The sequence below is a fragment of the Mus musculus genome, chromosome X (assembly GCF_000001635.26).
Source record: "Mus musculus strain C57BL/6J chromosome X, GRCm38.p6 C57BL/6J".
Taxonomy (NCBI): domain Eukaryota; kingdom Metazoa; phylum Chordata; class Mammalia; order Rodentia; family Muridae; genus Mus; species Mus musculus.
The window spans coordinates 149,130,223-149,152,445 of NC_000086.7; the positions used below are offsets into that span (position 1 = coordinate 149,130,223).

Sequence of the window (22,223 nt, forward strand, 5' to 3'; positions counted from 1 at the left end):
CACAGGCTTTGTTTGGGAAAGGATGTGTTGTGAGGAGATTTCTAGTTCAAGACATTAGAGAGCCAGAAGCCCTCTTAGACACAAGAGTAGTTAGAGGGTGGGAAAGGGAGAAGGGGACAGAAAATTTTCCCTTTTGATGGGATCTTGGCCATTGCAAGACTAGCCAGTCAATGTTAAGTTACAGAATGCCAGAGGATCATTATGACTTGACTAGCCATTACTGGGGAGTAGAAATAATAAGAGAGACAGGAATATAGAAAAGCAACTTACTTTAGTTATAGGGGTGAAATTTGGGTATTGTTGTGGTTAACCAAGATACAGAAGCTTTACAAAATGGCCAAGCCCATAGTTAAGAATATTAAGAACCAAGGAAAGAAGGGAATATTGTTTAAATGCTAAGACTTGCTATTGAGAATTTTTTAAAAATCACCTCGTACTGAGTAAGGATGTATTTTCAATCGTTTATCTCAATGTTTTCTATTTAGCTAGAAGACGGCTACAGCAGTGCTGAAGAGAGTGATGAAAGTTTTGACAGGTAACTTTACACAGACTTTGTATAGTGCTTAGAGGAAAAAATATTTAAAAAGGGCCTTGAATATTAAATCAGCACATGGCCTTTGTGGGTAGATACTACCATTTCCATATTACAGAAGGATACATTGAAACTGAGGAACTAGTGCTGGTTGTTGCTTGTTTCTGGCACTACTGGGAACGAATTGTAGCATCACGTGCACACACTGAGTGAAAAGATATATCACGGAACTGTGCATGAACTCTACTCCAGCCGAGGAAGGGGGTGTTTTCTTTTGTGTTGTTTTGGCTTTTAACTTCACCCAAATCATACAATCAATAAAAGCTTGAAGATATATTCAAACACAGTTTGTGTTTCTACAAATATATATGGGTATTTTACTGTCCATATTGCCTTTCCACACCTACAATTACAGAGAAGGTATGATTCTTACAGTACTAGAATGCTCAGTATATTTTGTTGCTTAAACAGTTTCTATAGCTGTAGACAGTGGATTTAGTCTTGGTGAGTAGGAAAAGGATAATCACAACCAGGGAGCAAGAGTGGAAAGGGGTTGATTTTTCAGACAGGTAAGTTATAGAGGAAATGTTTGTCGTGTCTTTGGGAGTGCAGCCTTTCTCAGTTCTTGGTGAACTCAGCTTTAGACAGGTAAGAAAACTCAGTATCCTCCAAAGACAGGTGATTTCTAGATCTTGTCTTGCAGATTTGAAAAATGAAATTCCTGGGCCTTGGGGTGGCAGGGGAGGGTTAGAATGAAGCATTTTATTGTGGCCAGCTTAGAAGAATGCATGGTTCCTATAGAGGAAGGGTGTGCATCCAGCGACACAGGACCATTGAAATGGTAGTCTGGGGACTAGTTTAAGAACTTAGGACAAAAGATGGTGTGAGGCATAAGTAGGGAAATACAACTGTAAGTCCAGTAGGGCACCCAATATGAGGTGTCTGGCACATCCTCACAGTCTCAAGTCACTTCTTCCTGCAGAGCTTCTAGGCAGGACTAAGAGATACTAAGAAACCAGGAAATATAAATCTCTTCTGATGTTCTTGGTCTCCAGAAAAAACATTCTCAGACCTGCGGTTTTAAGAGCCTAGCATATTAGAAAACATGCTCAATCAAAGATCATGATGTATCATATGTTAAAACACAAAATGAAAATGCTGTCAAAATGTCGCTAGGTGGAGAATTTAGTACAATATAAAAAAAAATGTTCCCAGGGTCAACTGAAGTAAATGAGTCACAGACTAAAAATTTCTCTAAAGGCTTAAGCTCAACCAGTAGCTCAACAACCAGATTTGAAAGCTCGAGTTATTTAACGAGATAAAACATTAGTAGCCCTCTCACCACCCCCACACATGAGGAGTATGCCGCAAAACATGCCTGCCTGGCATCTACCATTACCTCACTTAACACTTTAGTACAGGACCCATCCATCATCTCCCAGCTTGGTAGGTTGCATGTCCAGGTTTGTTGGCTGCTGTCTGCTAGAGACACACATGCCTGAAATTGTAGTTTTGCCCTGAGTTCCCTCTTGCTAGAAGGTTATGGGGAAGTATCTACTTCCTAGATCATTCTAGCTCTTGGCAGAATCTTGCTGCTTGTCAGAGTCCATTCTTTTAAAACCAAAACCTGAACTACCTCTCTCTCCCTCCTGTAAGAGACCAGTTCTGTCTTCAACAAAACTAAGACATATTTCTTCTGAAATTGCAACCTTCTTACTGTCCTTCCTGGCTTCCACTTCTATCTTTGTCCTATAGATTGCATTAGGCTAACCCAGGAATATATTGTTGTATTGTTTTCCTTTGGCTTTTGATTTGGGGGAAGGGTTCGGTGGGTTTTTTCTTTGGTTTGTTGTTTTGTTTTCTTTTATTTAGTTTTGAGGCAGGGTTTCTCTATGTAGGCTTGACTGTCCTAGAATTCACTCTGTAGGCCAGCCTGGCTATGAATTCAAAGATATGCCTGTCTCTACCTCCCATGTGCTTGGGTTAAAGGCATGTACTACCACTACAGCTTGGTGGTATATTGAGGAAGGAAGGAAGGAAGGAAGGAGGGAGGGAGGGAGGGAGGGAGGGAGGGAGGGAGGGAGGGAAATTTTTTATAAGGAAACTAATATGAAAGTAGTCAGTAGAGTGCCTGTGTAGAATCTTTTAGTGCTGAGTTCCATGACTAGCACTGCAAAAGGAAGGGAGGGAGGCAAGGATGGAGGGAGAGGTAAAGGAAGGGGAGGAAGGAATGTAATATTGATCTAATTTATAAATATTACTAACATTGAACTAACATCGAACTTTCATCCTCTCCTCAAACACTGTTTAGTCCACTCAAGGCCTAAAAGTAACAGTATTTATAACAATACAGAAAGTAACTTGGTCATGCAGAACTACTGACTATAACAACTAAAATAACTATCCCAAAGGCAACACAGCCTTTGGACATTTGTTGTTTCATGGCAAAGTGAGACTGTATATGATAAAACTTTTCCCCGGGATTAATTTACCTCCCCAGTAAAATCTTCCTTCTTAGACTGGGAAATAGTCCAGTTTTTTAATGTCTAACATGTATGTTTCCCTTGGTTCGTTACCCAGAAATGCATAATAGCAGGTTTACTGGTCTATGTCTGCAACCACAAGACTCAGGAGGTAGAGGCAATAGTATCCAAAGTTCAAAGCCATCTTCATGTATATAGTGATATTAATTCCAGCCTTGGATACATGAGACAATGTCTCAATTTTTTTCTATACTGATTACTGACATGAAGCCCTATTACAACAAAGCATAAACCAGACCCACTAGCAGCCATACCTGAGGCCTTTTGCAACAAATATCAAAGGAAGCCGGACTGGCTTTTGTACTAATTCCTGTATAACCAGGCTACCTTTAAAGTCAAGATCCTCCTGCCCCAAATCTTGGTTTGAGGGATTCTTGGTATGTGCTACCACATTTTTTTCCATTGTCTTTTTATTGGGTGAGAGACCTCAAGGTCGTGATATTATAGGATGGCTTCAACCTTCTATCTAATCAGACTGCCCTTAAATGCAAATCCTTCTGCATCAATCTCCAGGTTTAGGGGATTCTAGATATGTGATCCTACTTTCAATTTTTGGTCCCATGTTCATTGGAGTATTTATGATGCTAAGAATGGGACTCCGGTTTCACTCAAGCTAGCAAGTGCTCTACCACTTCTCTGCACTCTCAACACTCCAGCTAACATTTTTGTAATTTTCTTCCTTTTTGCTTAACTTTGAGAATCATTTTATGAGTTAGAAAAATGACATAGAGACAGGGCAGATGAGTTGCAAAAATCAGCAGCTGCCAGGAGGAGGGAGATGGAGAAGCAAAAGAAAGGAAGTCCTCCTGACTTTTAACATAGGGTCCAAGAAAGCCTACATACTCATCAGCTGTGTGGGGAAGTATGCGGAGAAAGAATAAGAGTGGCCAGACTGTCTGAACAGGCTTAGGAGTTTAAGCACTATTTAAAAAGTAATATAAATGAGGAAAGGAAACGTTAACAGTTTTGAAGTTAGGACTCAGAAAAGTAGTTAGGTATAGTTGTACATAACAGCAAGCAACTGCTTTGTTGTTTGGTTTGTTTGTTTGTTTGTTTGGTTGGTTGGTTGGTTGGTTGGTTGGTGTTTTGTTGTTGTTGTTGTTGTTGTTATTTTTGTTCTTTTTTTTGAGAGGGTTTCATAGACAAGGCTGTCCTCAAACACTGTTTCCAAGGATATTCATGAGCTCCTGATCAATCTGACTGTACTGGCTAGTGTTGTGTTAAGTTGACACAGCTGGAGTTATCACAGAGAAAGGAGCTTCAGTTGAGGAAATGCCTCCATGAGATCCAACTGTAAGGCATTTTCTCAATTAGTGATCAAGGGGGAAAGGCCCATTTTGGGTGGGACAATTTATGGGCTGGTAGTCTTGGGTTCTATAAGAGAGCAGCCTGAGCAAGCCAGAGGAGGCAAGCCAGTAAAGAATATTTCTCCATGGCCTCTGCATCAGATTCTGCTTCCTGACCTGCTTGAGATCCAGTCCTGACTTCCTTGGTGATGAACAGCAGTATGGAAGTGTAAGCCAAATAAACCTTTTTCACCCCAGCTTGCTTCTTGTTCATGATGTTTATGCAGGAATAGAAACTCTGACTAAGACACTGCCTCTACCTACCAAGAAGTAAAATTATAAGGCACAGCTTTGATGAATTTTACTAAGCTACAATTTTTATATTATGTAGTTAGACTACACAATTCTGTGGCTTTTAGTAGATTATGAGGTGTGCAGTCTTCATCCTGATGTAATTTTTGAACATTTTCACTGTTTGCCTCCAAATTGCCATGCTCCTACTGAGACACTCTTCATGCAGACCTTTCTTGCCCCATGTTCTCTGCATCCTAGTCCAAGACACTCACAAATCCATTTTCATCCTATGGAAGTTTAGATTACTTTTGTTCCAAAATATACTACACTTAAAAAGGAGTAGAACTGGATTCCTGTCTAACAGGTGAAAACTCACCTAAAGATGTAAAGTAAATTGATTACAATACCTAGCGATAGGAGTATAATTCAGTGGTAAAGCACACAATGCATTAGAGGCCTGAGTTTTCTCAACAGCAGGGAAAAGCCTGCAGACATACTCCATGACTCAGAATATGGGTTCTACAGGGAGCATAGATATTAATTGACTGCACCTTCTCCTTTTAGACCTCTTTGTGTCTGAGACCTTCAGACACAAAGTTGAAGGCCCCAAAGTTGCTTATCTGATAGGAGGCCACTATAGCGACTTACTAATTATTGTGCCTTAATTGACAGTTGCTGGAGACCTGAAGTTGATGCTGAATTTGTTGATGGTACATACACCACAATTAAGACTCTAACATGTCACCCAAAAAGAGTGAGACTAAACTTCGATGTTGTAGTGCAGACTGACCGGGTACTTATGATGAAATGGCAGAATTGCTTGCTCATTAGATATTAAAGAAGCCATGTTCATTTTAGGTCAACTTGAAATCAATAATGTTATCTTTTACATATAGGAAACATGAGACCCCCTTAATACACATGGAATCTTTTCCCATTCTCTGCCTTTGTGAGGGACAAAAATGTTAGGAAAATAAGCCAACCTCTTTTACGTGTGTTTATAATTATCTTTGTCTGCCTCTCTGTCTTTGTGCATCTGTCTCTGAGTCTGTTTCTGTTTCTTTCTCAGTCAGTCAGTATGTCTGTCTATATATCCAGCTACCTGTCTATCCATCTGTCTACACTATCATCCTCCCTCTCACACTGTGAGCATGGATGTGTGCATGTGCATGTCCACATGTCTTCCTGATCCCTGGAACTGCAGCTGCAGCCACATGTGAGCTACCTAATGTAAGCGCCTGGAAATAACCTCAGGTAACTACCTGCTGAGCCCCCTCTCCAGACTGATTTTCAAACAAACCTCTGTTGAAACACAAATTTAGCCCATAATCCTTTATACTTAAATGCTCAGCCGCATACAGGCTTAGAGTGATTCTCACAAAAGAAAGCAAGCATGTTTAGTAGACTATGTACTAGAGCAAAGAAGCAAATTAATACATGGCAAAAGACTTTTAAAAGGGATTGAAATTAAAAGAACTTTCTAACATTCTTCATTGAGCAATGAGCTGACATAAGAAAAGTATACTAATCCATCAGGATTCTGATTATATTAGGGGAAGACGTACGTAACACATAAGTAAGGCAGACTAGTGCAGAGAATCATGAGACCAAGGACATCTTAAACTCTTATATAAATGCTCTTTCTTATTAAAACAGAAAAAAATAAAGTGTGTGTACGTGTGTGTGTGTGTGTGTGTGTGTGTGTGTGTGTTTCATAAGTGGAAAACAGAAAACATACAAACTACCTCAATCTCACAACAATGCTAACCCTTTCTAACTTGGGTTTTAAGATGAAAAGGGAATGTCTGAATGATGAGGAAAAACCTTGGCTTTGTGGTCATGTATATAAGATGAAGCTGGAATGAAGTATGACTAAAGGCAGCCTTAGAGGTACTCTCCTCAGCTGTACAGTAAGACCAATAGGAAGACATTGGTATCTAGGATTGCTCTCACATAATAGATTGTAAATCCTGAATATAGGGCAGTCATTTTAATTTGAGCATGTAGAATTAAGCCTGCCATTTGTTCTACAGTGAAAGATACCACTGCTTGGTCTTTGTAGTAATATGTTCTTCCATTAAAGGTCTAGGATTTTGCTGTTTATTGTGGGTGAAGTACATAGTGACCTCAGGGGTAGACCAAGGACCAGGCAAACCACCGGTGATTCTGGAGTCTCAAGGAGAGCTGGTGTACATTCTCCAAACTTAAACAGGCATCAGCCCCGCTCAGAATCTTCTCAAACCATCTCAGTATGCTCCTTTTGTCTTTTTCTGGTACCTTGAACACCCTTTTTAGCCCAATCAGATTTCAAACTTCCATTACCTGCATTTATAGGTGAATAACAACAGGCCTGCCTGCCTCCTTGCCTGCTCAATTGCTTCCTTTGTTCATTGTTCTTTTTTCTTTTCTTTTCTTTTTTAGAATTTTGAGTCACAGGTAGCCCAGGCTGACCTCTATCTAATTCAGTATTGTAGCAAGGATGACTGAATACCTGGCCCTCCTGCCTCCAACTCCAAGTACTGGATTTCATTGTGGGCTACACTGTGCTCTCTAGTCTATATTTAATAATCAAATTTCAGGAGTTTTTGCTAAATTGTTAAGCTCCCCAACTTAAAGAATTTTTCTCTCTTTCACAGACTAACCTGTCGCTCCATGCTAGATACACTATACTAAGGAATCTTCGAGAAGCCAGGATGAGCAATAATAGAATGAGAAGACCTGAAGACTAAACTGCCTTTTCCTTCGGGCGTTGGCAGCTAGCTAATTGCACTGAACCACACTTGAGAGCATACGTACATTCATATAATGTTCGAGTTTGGACTGTTCTTGTTAATGTACTTTCTTAGGATTAAATGTCAGGATTCTGTTCATACTAAGCTATTTGAAGAAAAAGTGTTTAGTACTGTTTGCATAAAAGAACAAGGAGATGAGCAAGATGAATGCTGGTTTCAATGGGGTTGTTTTAAGAAATCAGCTATTTTCAGAATACATGGGATTTTTTTTTTCAATGTTAGAGAAACTGTGTAATTTACCATAATCCTTAAGCTCTGGAACCCATACAAGTGATAAGAAGGTTTTATGCACAAAAGCAATCCATGTGAATGACTTCAACTGTATGAGTATTACACTAGTAAGCTTTTTTTTTCTTTTCCATTTTACTGTAACATGAAAGGCAACTTAATTTTTTCTTACTTTTGTCAGAATTCTACATGTAACTTTTTTATTGTTGGATTTGCAAACACATGAAATTCAATAAAGAGTTGTGAACATTGTTATTTCTTTTTTGTGTTTGTTTGTTTGTTTGTTTGTTTGTTTGTTTGTTTGTTTCAGTTCTATGACTGGAGCCCAGGCAGGCCTTAGGGTCAGTGAGATAACACTGCTGACACCAAGCCTGCCCAAATCTTAGAACTCTTTCCTACAAATTTTCCTCTAACATCCTTCATGTACACACACACACACACACACAGACACACACACACACACACACACACACACACATATGTGCACACAACATAAACACTAAAGAAAATGTAATTTACCTTTTTTGGGGGATCTTTTTGTTATTTTGTCTTTTTTTCCCCAGAGCTGAGGACTGAACCCAGGACCTTGCTCTTGCTAGAAAAGCACTCTACCAATGAGCTAATAGCATTTGAAATGTAAATGAAGAAAATATATAATTAAAAAATTAAAAAAAAAAATAAATAAAATTTATAAAGAACCAGGGCCTTAAGCATGGCAGGTAATTCTTTACTATTGTGCTCTCTCTCCAGCTCAAATAACATTTAAATACAAATGCCATTTTTTTCCTGACTATGAATATTTGGAGTAAGTAATAATAATCTTGCCATGGATGAATCATCAAAATAAGTTTTGGACCTCAGCTCCCAGCTATACATTCCAAATAGTGACACTGTAATTTTATTTCTTTTGAAGGTGTGTATGATGGTTCATTTCAGTTATTGATGAGCTCTAGAGTAAATTAGGAGAGCATATATGCTTCTCGAGGATGGTCTTGTGTATGTCCATTAAGGTAGGAAGAGCCACTCAGTATGGGTGACATCATTCCCTGGGCTGTGATTTTACTGTGTGAAAAGGATAAAGTGCATGAATACAAGCTTTCATGCCTGTCCCAAGTTCCCATTGCTCTGATTTCATAACCCTGACACTCTGTAACCTTAAAAGTGAACTACAATACCCCTTTCTTTCTTCCATAAGTTGCTTTTATCCGGTTGTTTGTTTGTTTGTTTTTGTTTGTTTGTTTGTTTGTTTGTTTCGAGACAGAGTTTCTCTGAATGGCTGTGGCTGTCCTGAAACTCACTCTATAGACCAGGCTGGTCTTGAACTCAGAAATCCACCTGCCTCTGCCTCCCAAGTGCTGGGATTAAGGGCATGCAGCACCAAGTGCAGCTTTTTCTGTTTTTTTTTTTCTTTTTCTTTTTCTTTTTTTTTTTAAGCACAGTGACATGAATATAAATAAGGATCCAGTACTTTTAAGAATAACAAAGGAAGTCTTGTCCTCACATTGAGTGGCTTCTCTGAGGATAATTAGATACAGTGTAGTGACATGAGAACAATTCAAGTCTATACTTTCGCACTGTTTCCTTAACAAAATTAACAATGGCTTAAAATTATTTATATTATTGGACTGAAAAATGTAGCGATCATTGAGGCAGTCCTCAAGTTTTTGGTTATCCTGCCTCAGCCTCCAAGATCCACGGAATGTAGATGTGCTTGGCTCTGGCTTGCCCTGCCCTGCCCTAATATCATTTATATGGCCAATTACTTTGAGAGCAAATGTGTATTCTCCCTTTAAAAAATATTATGAATTGTGAAAGATTTGTATGTATTTTCTAATTTTTTTTTTCTGTCATTGTGTTCCCTTTTATTTGTTCAGCTCTTGAAAAAGGGAGTAACATAGGGTTATTGCCTTTCTTTCCTTCTTTCTTTCTTTCTTTCTTTCTTTCTTTCTTTCTTTCTTTCTTTCTTTCTTTCTTTCTTCCTTCCTTCCTTCCTTCCTTCCTTCCTTCCTTCCTTCCTTCTTTCTTTCTTTCTTTCTTTCTTTCTTTCTTTCTTTCTTTCTGTTTTGTTTATTTTATTAAATATTTTCTTTATTTACATTTCAAATGCTATCCAGACAGTTCCCTACACCCTCCCCCACCCTGCTTCCCTACCCACCAACTCCCACATCTTGACCCTGGTGTTCCCCTGTACTGGGGTATATAAAGTTTCCAAGACCTAGGGGCCTCTCTTCCCAATGATGGCCTACTAGGCCATCTGCTACATATGCAGCTAGAGACACGAGCTCTGGGGTACTGTTAAGTTCATACTGTTCTTACACCTATATGTTTGCAGACCCCTTCAGTTCAATGTGTACCTTCTCTATCTCCTCCTTTGGGGACCCTGTGTTCCATCCTATAGATGACTGTGAGCATCCACTTCTGTATATTTGCCAGGCAATTGCATAGCCTCATAGGAGACAGCTATATCAGGGACCCTTCAGCAAAATCTTGCTGGCATATGTAATAGTGTCTGGGTCTGGTGGCTGATTATGAGATGGATACCCGGGTGGGGCACTCTCTGGATAGTCCATCCTTTCGTGGGGCTCATGTATTCCAGGCTGGCCTCCTGCTTGCTATGACACCAAGGATAACTTTGAACTTTTGGGCTTCCTGCCTCCATCTTCCAAGTGCTGAGGTTATAGGTGCTACAGTCTTTGTGTATGCCAAATAAGCCCTCTTCCAAATGAGCTGCATCTTCAGCCCAAAAATATTTCTTCTGGTACAAAATTAATACATCGTCATTGGAGAAATTTGAAAAGGCATAAAATGGAAAAATATACATACCCACATATGGCCATTGCATTGTTGAACCTCATGATAGAAAAATTACAAATTTGTTCCTATTAAAAAAAATCTTAAGATAATTCTGCACAGTGCTACAACAACTGTAGTGAGACGTTCCACTCATAGTGTGACTTATTGGCAAACTTCACTTACCAATACATTCCTAAGAGTTGAAAAATGTTCTCACTCTCTAAGATTAATTGAAACTTCTATGCTAAGTGAAAGTGGCAAAGAAACCAGCTGCCTTTACTGTTTATGTCGATATTAATATTAATTAGAAAATTAATAATAAATTAATAAATCAAAAACTCGCTAGACCACAATAAGAAAGCTACCAAAAGGCAATATATAAATCATAGCAGTCCAATATTGATATTGCACCTTGTTCTAATTTGGTATATGATGTTGTGCTTAAAATATGACTGTAGAGCTGATACTAAAACATGATTGAGTGCAGGAGAATCTTTCATGACAAGGAATTATCTGGGAAAAAATGTTGATAGTGCCTTCATATTCAAGAGGAACAAGAAAAAGAAATAAAATGCAGAGTATGGCATCTATCTTACATTTATAGTGGCCCTTTTTTAAATAATGGAAACTATTCTTCATGTGCCTGCTAAATTATGAATAATAGAAATAAGGTACTTTTCTGTATTAATACTGATAATTGAATAATGCATGTAGTCCTTCGGACATTCTCCTGCAAAATACAAAGATTTCAAACTGAAGGGTTTTTTTTCAATTATAAAATTGTTAAAATTGTATTATTTGTGTGTGTGATTACATATTCTCAAGAGTATAAATGCCACTGGGACTCACATGTGGAAATCAAAAGACAGCTTGGCTGACCCAGTTAATCTACCACCATAGTTGGTATCTGAAGATTGAGTTTTTTTAAAGGTTATTTACTTTATGTATATGAGTACACTATTGTCTTCAGACACAACAGAAGAGTGCATTGGATTCCATTACAGATGGTTGTGAGCCACCATGTGTTTGCTGGGAATTGAACTCTGGGAATTGAGCACAGGACCTCTGGAAGACTGATTTCAAGTCTTCAGGTTTGCATGGCAAGTTCTTTTAAGTCCGAGCCATCTCACTGGCACCGTCTCACTGTTCAAAAATACTGTCATACTTTTGTATGTTGTAGATGATGAGTGTGAGTGAGGGTGCATGGGCATGCCTGGCTCAGGTTCTCTCCTTTCAATGTAGGCTCTTGGGGATCAAATACAGCTTCTCAGAATGTCAGTTTGTACTGCCAATTACTTTTACCCACCGAGCCTTCTGATGCTCTTGCATCTACCTCCCACTCGAGTTGTGATTACAGGTCCACAAGATCACACCCAGTTTTGCAACTCTGGGGATCCAACCAGGGTTTATGTGTGATAGGAAAACAATCTACCAAGTGCCTCAAATCTCCATCCTCTCTCACCTTGAGTATCATATCTGGGAAACATCAAAATTTTAGACCAGGATTCAGACAAGATAGTATCTTTGGGATGCAGGCAAAGAGTCCTTTCTGGGCAATTTCTGGCTTACAGATGGAGGAGCTATGGCTCAAGCTTGTTGACCTGCATCATGACATCCAACAGCCATCCACAAAACACATCTTCAAAAGCTGTCCTTTACCATTCTGACTTATAAAACAAAAATGTTTGCTCTGTTATGAAAGGGAGGGGATTAACATATTTGGAATTTAAACCATAATTCAAAGATAATAAAACTAAGTGTTTAAGCAAACCCAGAAGTAATGGGAACTTTTCCTTAACTATGTCATAGCTATTGCCCTATGTCTATGTTCCAGCAGTTTGGCAGACACCAGCCTGGTACTGACTCCATTTTCTCTAGTAAGGTTATAGTTGGTATCTGCAATCTGTACAGCTCTTCCAGTTTTGTGGCATAATGTTCTCTTATATTTTGGTCCCTAGAGTACTTGGATCCACATTACAATGCATCTATTTCCCACAAATAAAATCTGTTCCTGGGGCAAGAGAGCATCAAACATGAGTGGCATCACTGAGCAAGAAAATGGGTGCCACAAATTTACAATCTGTTCCCAATGACACGCCCATGTACAGTGCACAACTTGTGAGCCTTGTGGCCTCACAGGATGTGGGAGCAGTGAGGAAGGATGAGAAGAACAATACCTCTTACTTGATGTCTCTACTTTCACCCTTCTTTTCTGGTCACAATCAATTTCTCCATTGTATGTATGCACTTTCCCATTGCTGGACTGCTAAGCAGTTTCCAGAGAGATTTTGCTAAATTATGTTCATAGAGAAGTTCCATGTAGTATATATTTACAATATATGCTTAGCTCATTCTATATGGTAATTTTCTAGAAGAGAACTAGACCAAATGGTACACCTGTAGAATGCTATATAGTATAATAAATTGCAGCACTGGAAGACTGAACTGTTTAACAAACTGCTCTACTTCTAAAAAGTGTATATTTTCTCATATGTAAACAGACTGAGAATGCAGAATTGCTTGCCATGAGTGATTAAACCTCAGCCACATCACTCACAAGTCACTCCTTATTTGCCTTGAATAACAGAAGCAAGGGAATATAAATTATAGTGTTAAGCACTTCAAAGAGCCAAGCTTTCTTCCATTTGTTAGAATGTGAACAAAGAAACAGTGACTTGATTCACTATGCTTCTCTCACCTGGACCTAATGTTTCAAGGTTGATCCTCAGAGCAGCATCAACTGGGAACTTGCAAAATCCCAGGCATCACTTAATAACTCTTGAATAAGAGACTCCAATTACAGGACCCAGAAACCCACATTTAAAAAAAAAAACCCTAATCTCTCAGGTGATACACTGTAATGATTATGATTAGCAACTGAGATTTCTGACTGAGATGGTTGAAGTTATAGTCTATGTGGGGCTCTGTGTCCTTCCTCTCTCTCAATGCTTTGAATTCCTATGAAAAAGAATGGTTTTATTTGGAATTATGTTTGTGCATGTGGATATGAGAATGTGGGTACAGAAAGCCACAGAGGCCACGGAGGAGTGTTGAGTTCCTTCGAGCTGGAGTTGCAGGAAGTTGTGAGCTAAGGTGTCAAGTGCTCTTCTGCTCATTTCTACATTCACAGTGGAGTTTGCTTTTGCTTTGATAGGCATTTTTTCCCTATGTGTGTCTGCTGGGCTTCAAACGTGCTATGAGATCAGAAACTTGGGGCAATCCACCTTCCTCTACCTCATGAGTGCTTACAGCTATGTGATACCATGATCAGCAAGAAAAGTTAGGGGTTTGGTCCTAAAATCTAGAAAAAATGCTGGGCTTAAGAATGAAGTACCTTGTAAGCATCTACTGAGATGATCATGCGATTTTTTAAGTTTGTTTATATAGTGGGTTACTTTGATAAATTTTCCTCTGTTGAACCATCCCTGCATCCTTATTTTTGATTTTTATGGTTGGAAATCTAATAAGGGGTCCAGTGCCCTCTAGGCAAAGGGCTCTAACATCACCAAATGAGTCACATCTCCAGCCTTCCATTGTTTTATACCTGTTGCATAATAAAATGCTTAGCATATAGAAAATTTTCAATAACTGTTTGTTAAATGCAACTAATGCTCGCATAAAAACAGAGTTTGGAATACAAATCCAAATATTGTATGATAGAAACAAGAGAGAGAGGCTGGAGCTCAATGGCAAGGTGCTTGCTCAGCATGCTGTGCCACTGAATTTCATGCACAGCACCTCAAAATGGGAGTAACAGGTAAAGTTTGGAGATTCAAATTTGAGTTAAATTGCTTGGATGCCCACATGGGTGAGCCTGGGTAAACTGGATATGGTGGCACACCCCTGAAATCCCAGCATTCTCAAAGTAGAACCTCTAGGGTCAGAAGTTCAAGGCTAACTAGAAAGGTCTAAGGCAGCCTTGGATAAAGGAAAACATGTTTCAATCCAATACATGAATCAATATACACATTACAGACTGGGTGGCTGGTAGTGGTAATGTCCCCCTGTTAACCCAGTACTCTGAAGCAGAGACAGGGAAAGGTCAGTTTCAAGGTCAGCCTCAGCTATATACAAAGCTCTAAATCAAAATAAACAAATAAGCTAACAATACATACACACACACACTCACACACACACACACACACACACAGGGGAAAAGGGAACATGAAAGAGGGGAATGGGCAAACACAAAAATCACCAAAGTGTTGGGCTAAGGTGATAGGAAATTTATACTTTTCCATATTCACTTTTTCTATATTTTACACATTTTAAAAGAATCATATTTTACTTACATTGTAAAAGGAGCAATCATTTTATGGGTAAAATTATGTTGAATCTGGCTTTCACCTCTGAGGCTGTGTGGGTGTTTGGTTTCCTTGTGTCTGAAAGGTTGCCCTCCTCCATGACAGCCAGCAGAAGGCAGCATTCAACGTCCAAAAAAAAAAAAAATTAGCCTGGCCCTAACTTAGATGAACTGCTTTTTAAGATAATTATAATAGAGTCTGGGGGCGGTGCATGTTGCTTGATTTTTGTTGTTACTAATATTGTAAGATGGCAGAGTGCTTGCTACCCATCAGTGAGGTCTTCGATTCGGTCCCAGCTCTGAAGAAAAACACATGTACTTGAAAACTTGTTTTTGAACCTCAATATTGTTTATCTGGGCCCACTTTGCTCTTCCAAAGACTACATTGCCTTTACTGAAGGCAAGCTACATCAAATGACATACCAGGTGAATATTATAAGTCGTCCTGTGAAGGAGCAGTGTCATCTGCAATACAACTGTATTTGGAAATGTCATCTTCTTACTGAGCTTAGCTGTCTGCTCCCTGTGGAGTGGAAACTCCACAAACATTTTAAAGCTACACCTGTGTGTCCCACCAAAGGTGCTGGTGACTGAACACATGACTCACACATCATACATAGGTAAGTTCTCCCATCTACCACCAAGCTTCAGGTTTGTCAGCCATCTCTCCACACACACATTAAGCATTTGAAATTAGACACTACTGATATTAGATGATAGCAACGTTCAGAAGAACGTCCAGAGGATTTTGAGGATCTTCTGTCCTCAAGTAATCGATTACAGACTTCAAATTGCAGAAAAAGCTAGAATGGCTGATCAAGAAAAAACAAAAACAAACAAACAAACAAACAAACAAACAAAAAACATATTTCCAAGGCAGGTGTTGGGGTGGAGGAAAAAGATAAGATGGAAAACCCCTCTGCCATAAAGGACCTGGGCTCTTCAGGCTTACAGCCACACATCATGGCTTATCTTAATGGGGCCCTGGGTGCAACTTGGATCCTTACACTTACTGGCAAGTACTTGGCCAACTGAGCCATTTCCCCAAATCTTGTTGTCTTTTCTATACACCCTAAAGGTGCTAGAGACAAAAGAAAATTGAGATAATCTTTACTCCCTAAATTTGAGCCAAACTATGAAGATACTGTTTTTTCCAGTGTCAGTCTCAGTCTGTGGTAGGCGTCAAGAGTGGACCTGCCTGACTTCCCATTTAGAGCAATAGAGAGTAGCTTCAATGACAAGTGGTACCATGTACATCAATAAGTTTCTCCACTGCTCACACTCTACAGCTCAGTTGGACACTGCTCAACTGAGCTGCACATATATTCTCCCTCTACAACCCATGATGAAGGAGTGGATGTTCTCTGGAACATTCCAACTCCACTGCAGAGACCCAGAACAGAGTAACAATCACTAGTCTGTACAATTCCTGAGTGCATATCAAGTGACCTCTTTTGTGAAGCTGGACTCCAGAAAATCACATAACCCCATTTAAAAATGGGGTACAGAGCTAAACAAAGAATTCTCAACTGAGGAATACCGAAGGACTGAGAGCACCTGAAAAAATGGTCAACATAATTAAGCATCAGGGAAATGCAAATCAAAAGAAACAAGATTTCATTGAGCTCTTCGCTAAAGTCTTATAGAATTCTCTACTAAAACCATCTGGCCCTGGGCTTTTATTGGTTGGGAGGTTATTAATGACTGCTTCTATTTCCTTGGGGAATTATGGAACTGTTTAGATGGTTTAACTAACCCTTTTTATTATAGAATATTTTCTTTATTTACATTTCAAATGTTATCCCCTTTCAGTGCCCCCCCTTTCCGGAAACCCCCTATCCCATCCTCCCTGTCCCTACTTCTGAGGGTGTTCCTACACCCACTCCTAACTCCCTGACCTAAAATTACCCTATAATGGAGGATCTATTCACAGGACCAAGGTCCTCTCCTCCCACTGGTGCCTGAGAAGGCCATCCTCTGCTACATATGCAGCTGGAGCTATGGGTCCCTCCATGTGTTTCTGTGTTTGGTAGCTTAGTCGGGTTACCTAATCTTGAATCTTGATTTAACTTTGGTACATGGTATCTGTCTAGAAAACCAGCCATTTCATTCAGATTTTCCAGTTTTGTCAAGTACATGCTTTTGAATGAATTTTTAATTTCCTCATTTTCTGTTGTTATGCCTCCCATTTCATTTCTGATTTTGTTAATTTGGATACTGCTTCAGTGCCTTTTAGTGAGTTTGATTAAGGATTTATCTATCATGTTGATTTTATAAAAAAATAAATTAATTACAAACAAAAAACAAATAACCCAGCTCTTGATTTTCCTGAGTTTTTGTTTTGTTCTCTTTGTGTCTGATTGATTATTTCAACCCTGAGTTTGACTATTTTTTGCCATCTAAACCTATTGCATGTTTTTGCTTCTTTTTATTCTAGAGCTTTCAGGAAAAGTCTCTCTTTTTTATTTTTTTTTATTTTTTGATTTTTATTTATTTATTTTTTATTAGATATTTTCTTTTTTTAATATTTTTATTGGGTATTTTAATCATTTACATTTCCAATGCAGTCCCAAAAGTCCCCCATACCCTCCCCGCCCCCCCCCCCCACTACCCTTCTCACCCACTCCCACTTTTTGGCCCTGGCCTTCCCCTGTACTGGGGCATATAAAGTTTGCAAGTCCAATAAGCCTCTCTTTCCGGTGATGGCTAACTAGGCCATCTTTTGATACATATGCAGCTAGAGTCAAGAGTTCCAGGGTACTGGTTAGTTCATAATGTTGTTCCACCTAGAGGGTTGCAGATCCCTTTAGCTCCTTGGGTACTTTCTCTAGCTCCACCATTGTGGGCCCTGTGATCCATCCAATAGCTGACTGTGAGCATCCACTTTTGTGTTTGCTAGGCCGCGGCATAGTCTCACAAGAGACAGCTATATCTGGGTCCTTTCGGCAAAATCTTGCTACTGTATGCAGTGGTGTCAGCGTTTGGAGGCTGATTATGTGGTGGATACCCAGATGTGGCAGTGTCTAGATGGTCTTTCCTTTCATCACAGCTCCAAACTTTGTCTCTGTAACTCCTATCATGGGTGTTTTGTTCCCAATTCTAAGAAGGGGCAAAGTGAGAGTTTGAGAGCAAAGAAAACTTATCCTATTACAATGTAATGACCTTTCAGTTGAAATTGTGCTGCATTTGTTCATGTGTTTGTGTATTCATTACTTTGTTTATTCACCTCTTGATTTTTTATGTGAAACTTCATAGTGTAGGGCCAACCTGTCCTGAAACAATACTGTAGTCAAAAGGCTGTCCTAAAATCCAGTATTTACTGAGCCTGGCCTCCAATGCAATCCTTCTGTTTCTGCAGTTTTAGACATGAAATTGTAGATATAATCTGCAGGTGATGCTCATTCATGGATGTGATATTTTCATTTGTTTGGATTGGTTTTTAGGAACATGTTTCCTTTAAAGCCTGCTGGCTGGAAACACCCATTGTGGTTGAGGATGACAGGAAATGCCCCCTACTTCTGCTTTTAACAGTGCTGGGATTTTACATATACACAGTCCTACCTGGAGTACTCTTCAAAATAGACAATCTGATTTTTTAAAACTACAATACCAGGCTCATGTAATCCACTGGAACATTAAATGTCTGCTGGCTAGGCTGAGTTCTGGGACATAGTGCATGCGTGCAAGCATGAGAATCTGAGTTTGATGCCCGGGATAATGTACTGGAAACCTAATAATATCCTCGAATATGTGTAGGTAAGAAAATGTAATGAGGGTAGGTCAAGATGATAAGAGTTATTTACATGGCCTCTTAAGCTACAGCATAAGTTCATGACCAGACAGGAATACTTCAAAAATGTAGATACAACATGTACTTCAAATGTATAATTTCCTTCCAATTTGAATGGGAAGTACATACGTTTAAAAATTCTTTCGGATTTGGGCTTAGTTGCCCTTTCCAATTATAAAACCATAGTCTGCATTCTATCCTCCTCTAGGAACCCCTGAGTCATATTCTGATAGAAGCTTGTGGGGAAACCCCACAATTCCCGATTAGGCGTGCACCCAAAGAATCATGAATAGACTGACCTGATGTAATTACATGAGGTAGTTTAATTATGGAGCTCTGGACCAACATGCATCCCACACAGGAGATAATGGATGTCGGCCATGAGGCTCGAAAGCTAGGGGTTTTTATGGGGTAAGGTGCTTAGGGGTGTGGAATTCAGCATAGGACACACTATTGCCTTATTCAAACATCAGCAAAAAAATTACATGTATGGTTTGTTTTTCTTTTTCTTTTTCTCAGCCCCAGGCTCACAAACAACCAGCAATTTCTGAGTACTTTATATGACTTACAGGTCTTGAAATTTCATCTTTCTTTCATTCCCCTCTTCTTCTAGTAAGTAATTCTAATCTTAGAATTTCAGAAGTCTATTTCTCTATGTGGAGAATAGAAATCATATTCTTTTTCTATCTTAACTATAGCTTGGTACTGATGCTGGAGGACCATAAGTTGTAACAAAAATAGAATATGAAGGAATAGTAAAGAGGACTTGGCAGGGGCCCTTCTAGCGAGGCTTGAGGGTCTGTGCATGATGTAGATATACATAGATCAGATCTCTGGCTAGAACTAGTGAGATGTCTTTGGGGAACCCTGCTCACATGCTGTAGCCAGTTGTGACCAGACTACTTTCTGCACCACCTTTTAAGTTATCATACAGATAATTATTATAACAACATGGGTTTAAACACATCATTTAAGACAGTGATGGGCATGGAAGTCCCATAAAGGATCTCAAAAAGAGTAAGGCTGAATCAAGATGGAGTATTTCGAGTTCCAAATAGGGCAAGGGGAAGGAGCACCATGTCTGTGCCAGTCTCCATGATTAATTTTGTCAAGAACTCTTTTAGAGTTCTATTTATTCTTTCTATCTGTCCTGAGCTCTGAGGTCTGCACACACAATGTAATTTTTATTTGACCTCTAAATACTTGGCCACATCCTGACTTACCTGGGCAACAAAGACAGGGCCATTATCTGACACTATTGCTTTTGGCACTCCGAACCTTGGAAAATTTTTCTTTAATAATCTTCTTGATGACTATCTGAACAGTCTCATTTTTACAGGGAAAATCTTCTTTCCATCTTGAGAATGTTCACAAAACCAGAAGGTATTCATACACATATTTTTCTCAGTAAAGTCTACCTCTCAGTAGATGTCGGGTCTGTCTTCCCATGGTAGGACTAGTTTTCTTTCTCCAGTTTCTACTATTCTATACAGGGTTTCTTTTACCAGTCTTAATTTGTCTATAACTTGATAGTCTTCAGACTGCCAGGATCATTGCTCTTTGGCATACCTGTTTGGTGGTTTGATCTGCCATCTGATTTCTTTTAGCCACAGCAACTTAGGCCTTTCTCTGCAGATGTCAACAGCCCTCTTTGTCTGTATATTGCTCTGTACAGTGGCAAAAGCATACCTGCTGTCAGTGTAGACTCCTCCTTTACCATTTATAGAGCTTGTATCAAAGCCACAAGTTCAGCTTTCTGTCTACCACTGAGCTGTTGTCCCCGCCTTCTGCTTACCTTCAACCTCGAGGCTACTGCCATCCATGTACCAGCTCAAACTCTCAGGCCAAGGCTGATCTGATCCTTCAGATCATTTCGAGTATCAGTTTCTTTTGCCAGAATGTCATCACAGTGATGAGTAGGTGAAGTCTCAGCCAGTAGGGTAGTGAAGGTCACTCGTTCAGTCAACAAAAAGCACTGATAATGTGTCCGTCATTCAGGAGAACGGTTGGATAATGTTTTCAAGAGCGTTAGTCAGCCATCGGTCAGGGGGGCTGAACCACACTTTCTAGGGCATGTGCCAAGTTTTGTCTCAGAGTCAATTTATCTGCATCTTTGACCAGAAGCCACTATGTGCAGACAAGCAGGTCATTCTACAGCCACCGGGTCTAATTTCTTACAAGTATGCCACAGGTCTTTTCCAGTGTTCCAATCTCTGAGTAAGAACCTCTTTAGCAATACCTTTGTTCTCAGTCACATCTGAGATGTCCCAAAGCTGGGAACAACTTTAAGTCAGTCTTAATGGCATCCAAGGCCTGTTGTTCCTTGTTTCTCTATATGAAGGGCTGTTTATCTCTTTAATTCAGCAAAACCTGAAATCCACAATCTGCAAAAGCCTGCAGTGCCCAGGAACTTTTCTAACTTGTTTTGCACTGGTCGGTGGGGGAATAGGAAACACAGTCTGTATTCTAGCTGCTTCCACAGGTAGGCCACCGGCCTCTTCTAAGGACTCAGCTTCTGTGTTAGCACCCCTTTTGCTATCTCTTTACTTTTAGCCACGAACAGGTGAAGGGTTTGGACATGAGGGGGGCTCCTCTTCTTTTTGTTGGGGCAGTCTCTCACCCAGTGCCATTTTCTTTACAGTAAACACATTGATCTTTAGCCAAAAGCTTTCTTTTTTTGCCAGGTACTATCTAAGTTTTCTATTTTCCCTGACTTTTGTGGCCAGAATTTCATTTCTCTTTTCTCTTTTTAATTCTCTGGCTTCCTGTTTCTTACAGATCATTTCTAAGTGCTAGCATTATTAGCATGTGCCACTTTGCTAGGTTCTAGTCTTTGTCATTTACCTCTCTTTGCTCCTGTTTCCTAACTGTAACGGAGATCTCATGTAATGTTTTCTCTCTCTCTCTCTCTCTCTCTCTCTCTCTCTCTCTCTCTCTATATATATATATATATATATATATATATATATATATATATATCTTTTGTTCCTCCTCTTTGTCTTTGTTTCCTTTGGATGTTATCTAATTATCACATCTTTATCCTGTCACTTATCTTCTTTCATAGTTCTCTTCTACCCTGGTTAATCTTTCTGTCTCACAGCACATCTCTGATTCTGTCTCTGGTCTCTGTCTTTGTCAGCCTCATGTTTCCTTAACTCTTCTTCCTGTCTGACTCTTATTTACTGGTTCTTCCTCTAAATATTTATTCATTTAGAGTATCTCTCTCTCTCTCATCTCAGACTTCTCTAATCTCCTTCATCTCTATTTTTACTTTTCTTCACTGTTAAGATCTCTATTTACCACTGTCATCCATCTCTCCTGAGTATGCTGAAGCTTTGCTCTTAGCTCACTTCTTTGCAGACCTCTATCCTTCCTTCGTTTCTCCTCCTCTGCACTTTCTTATCGACTTACCCTGTCCTTCTCTTAACTTCTGTAACTTCCTATTAGCTTGGTCAGATTGTTGGGTCACGTTTTAGTCCTATAGAGATGAGACCCCCATCAGAGCCTGGCAGTTAGATTCGCAGGTGCTCCTTACCTTGAACAGAAACCCCAAGTGGGCAAATTCCTCCCTCACTGGAGCTTGGAACAGACTCACTGCCAGCAGCTCAGGGCTTCCCTAGAAGAGAAAACATGTAGGGCAGGGAAGGGAGCACAGCTCTCAC

At 39.6% G+C, this 22,223-nt stretch overlaps 1 protein-coding gene across 1 annotated transcript in view; it reads left to right on the forward strand.

Annotated features, from left to right (window-relative positions):
- Nucleotides 1–7,930, forward strand: part of Ott (ovary testis transcribed) — a 40,201-nt gene extending 32,271 nt beyond the window's left edge. The window contains exons 6-7 of the mRNA NM_011022.1: nucleotides 486–535; nucleotides 7,292–7,930. Of these exons, the coding sequence (NP_035152.1) occupies nucleotides 486–535; nucleotides 7,292–7,328 (87 nt within the window). The 3' untranslated portion in view covers nucleotides 7,329–7,930. The remainder of the gene's footprint in view (nucleotides 1–485; nucleotides 536–7,291) is intronic.
- The last annotated feature ends 14,293 nt before the right edge of the window (nucleotides 7,931–22,223 follow it).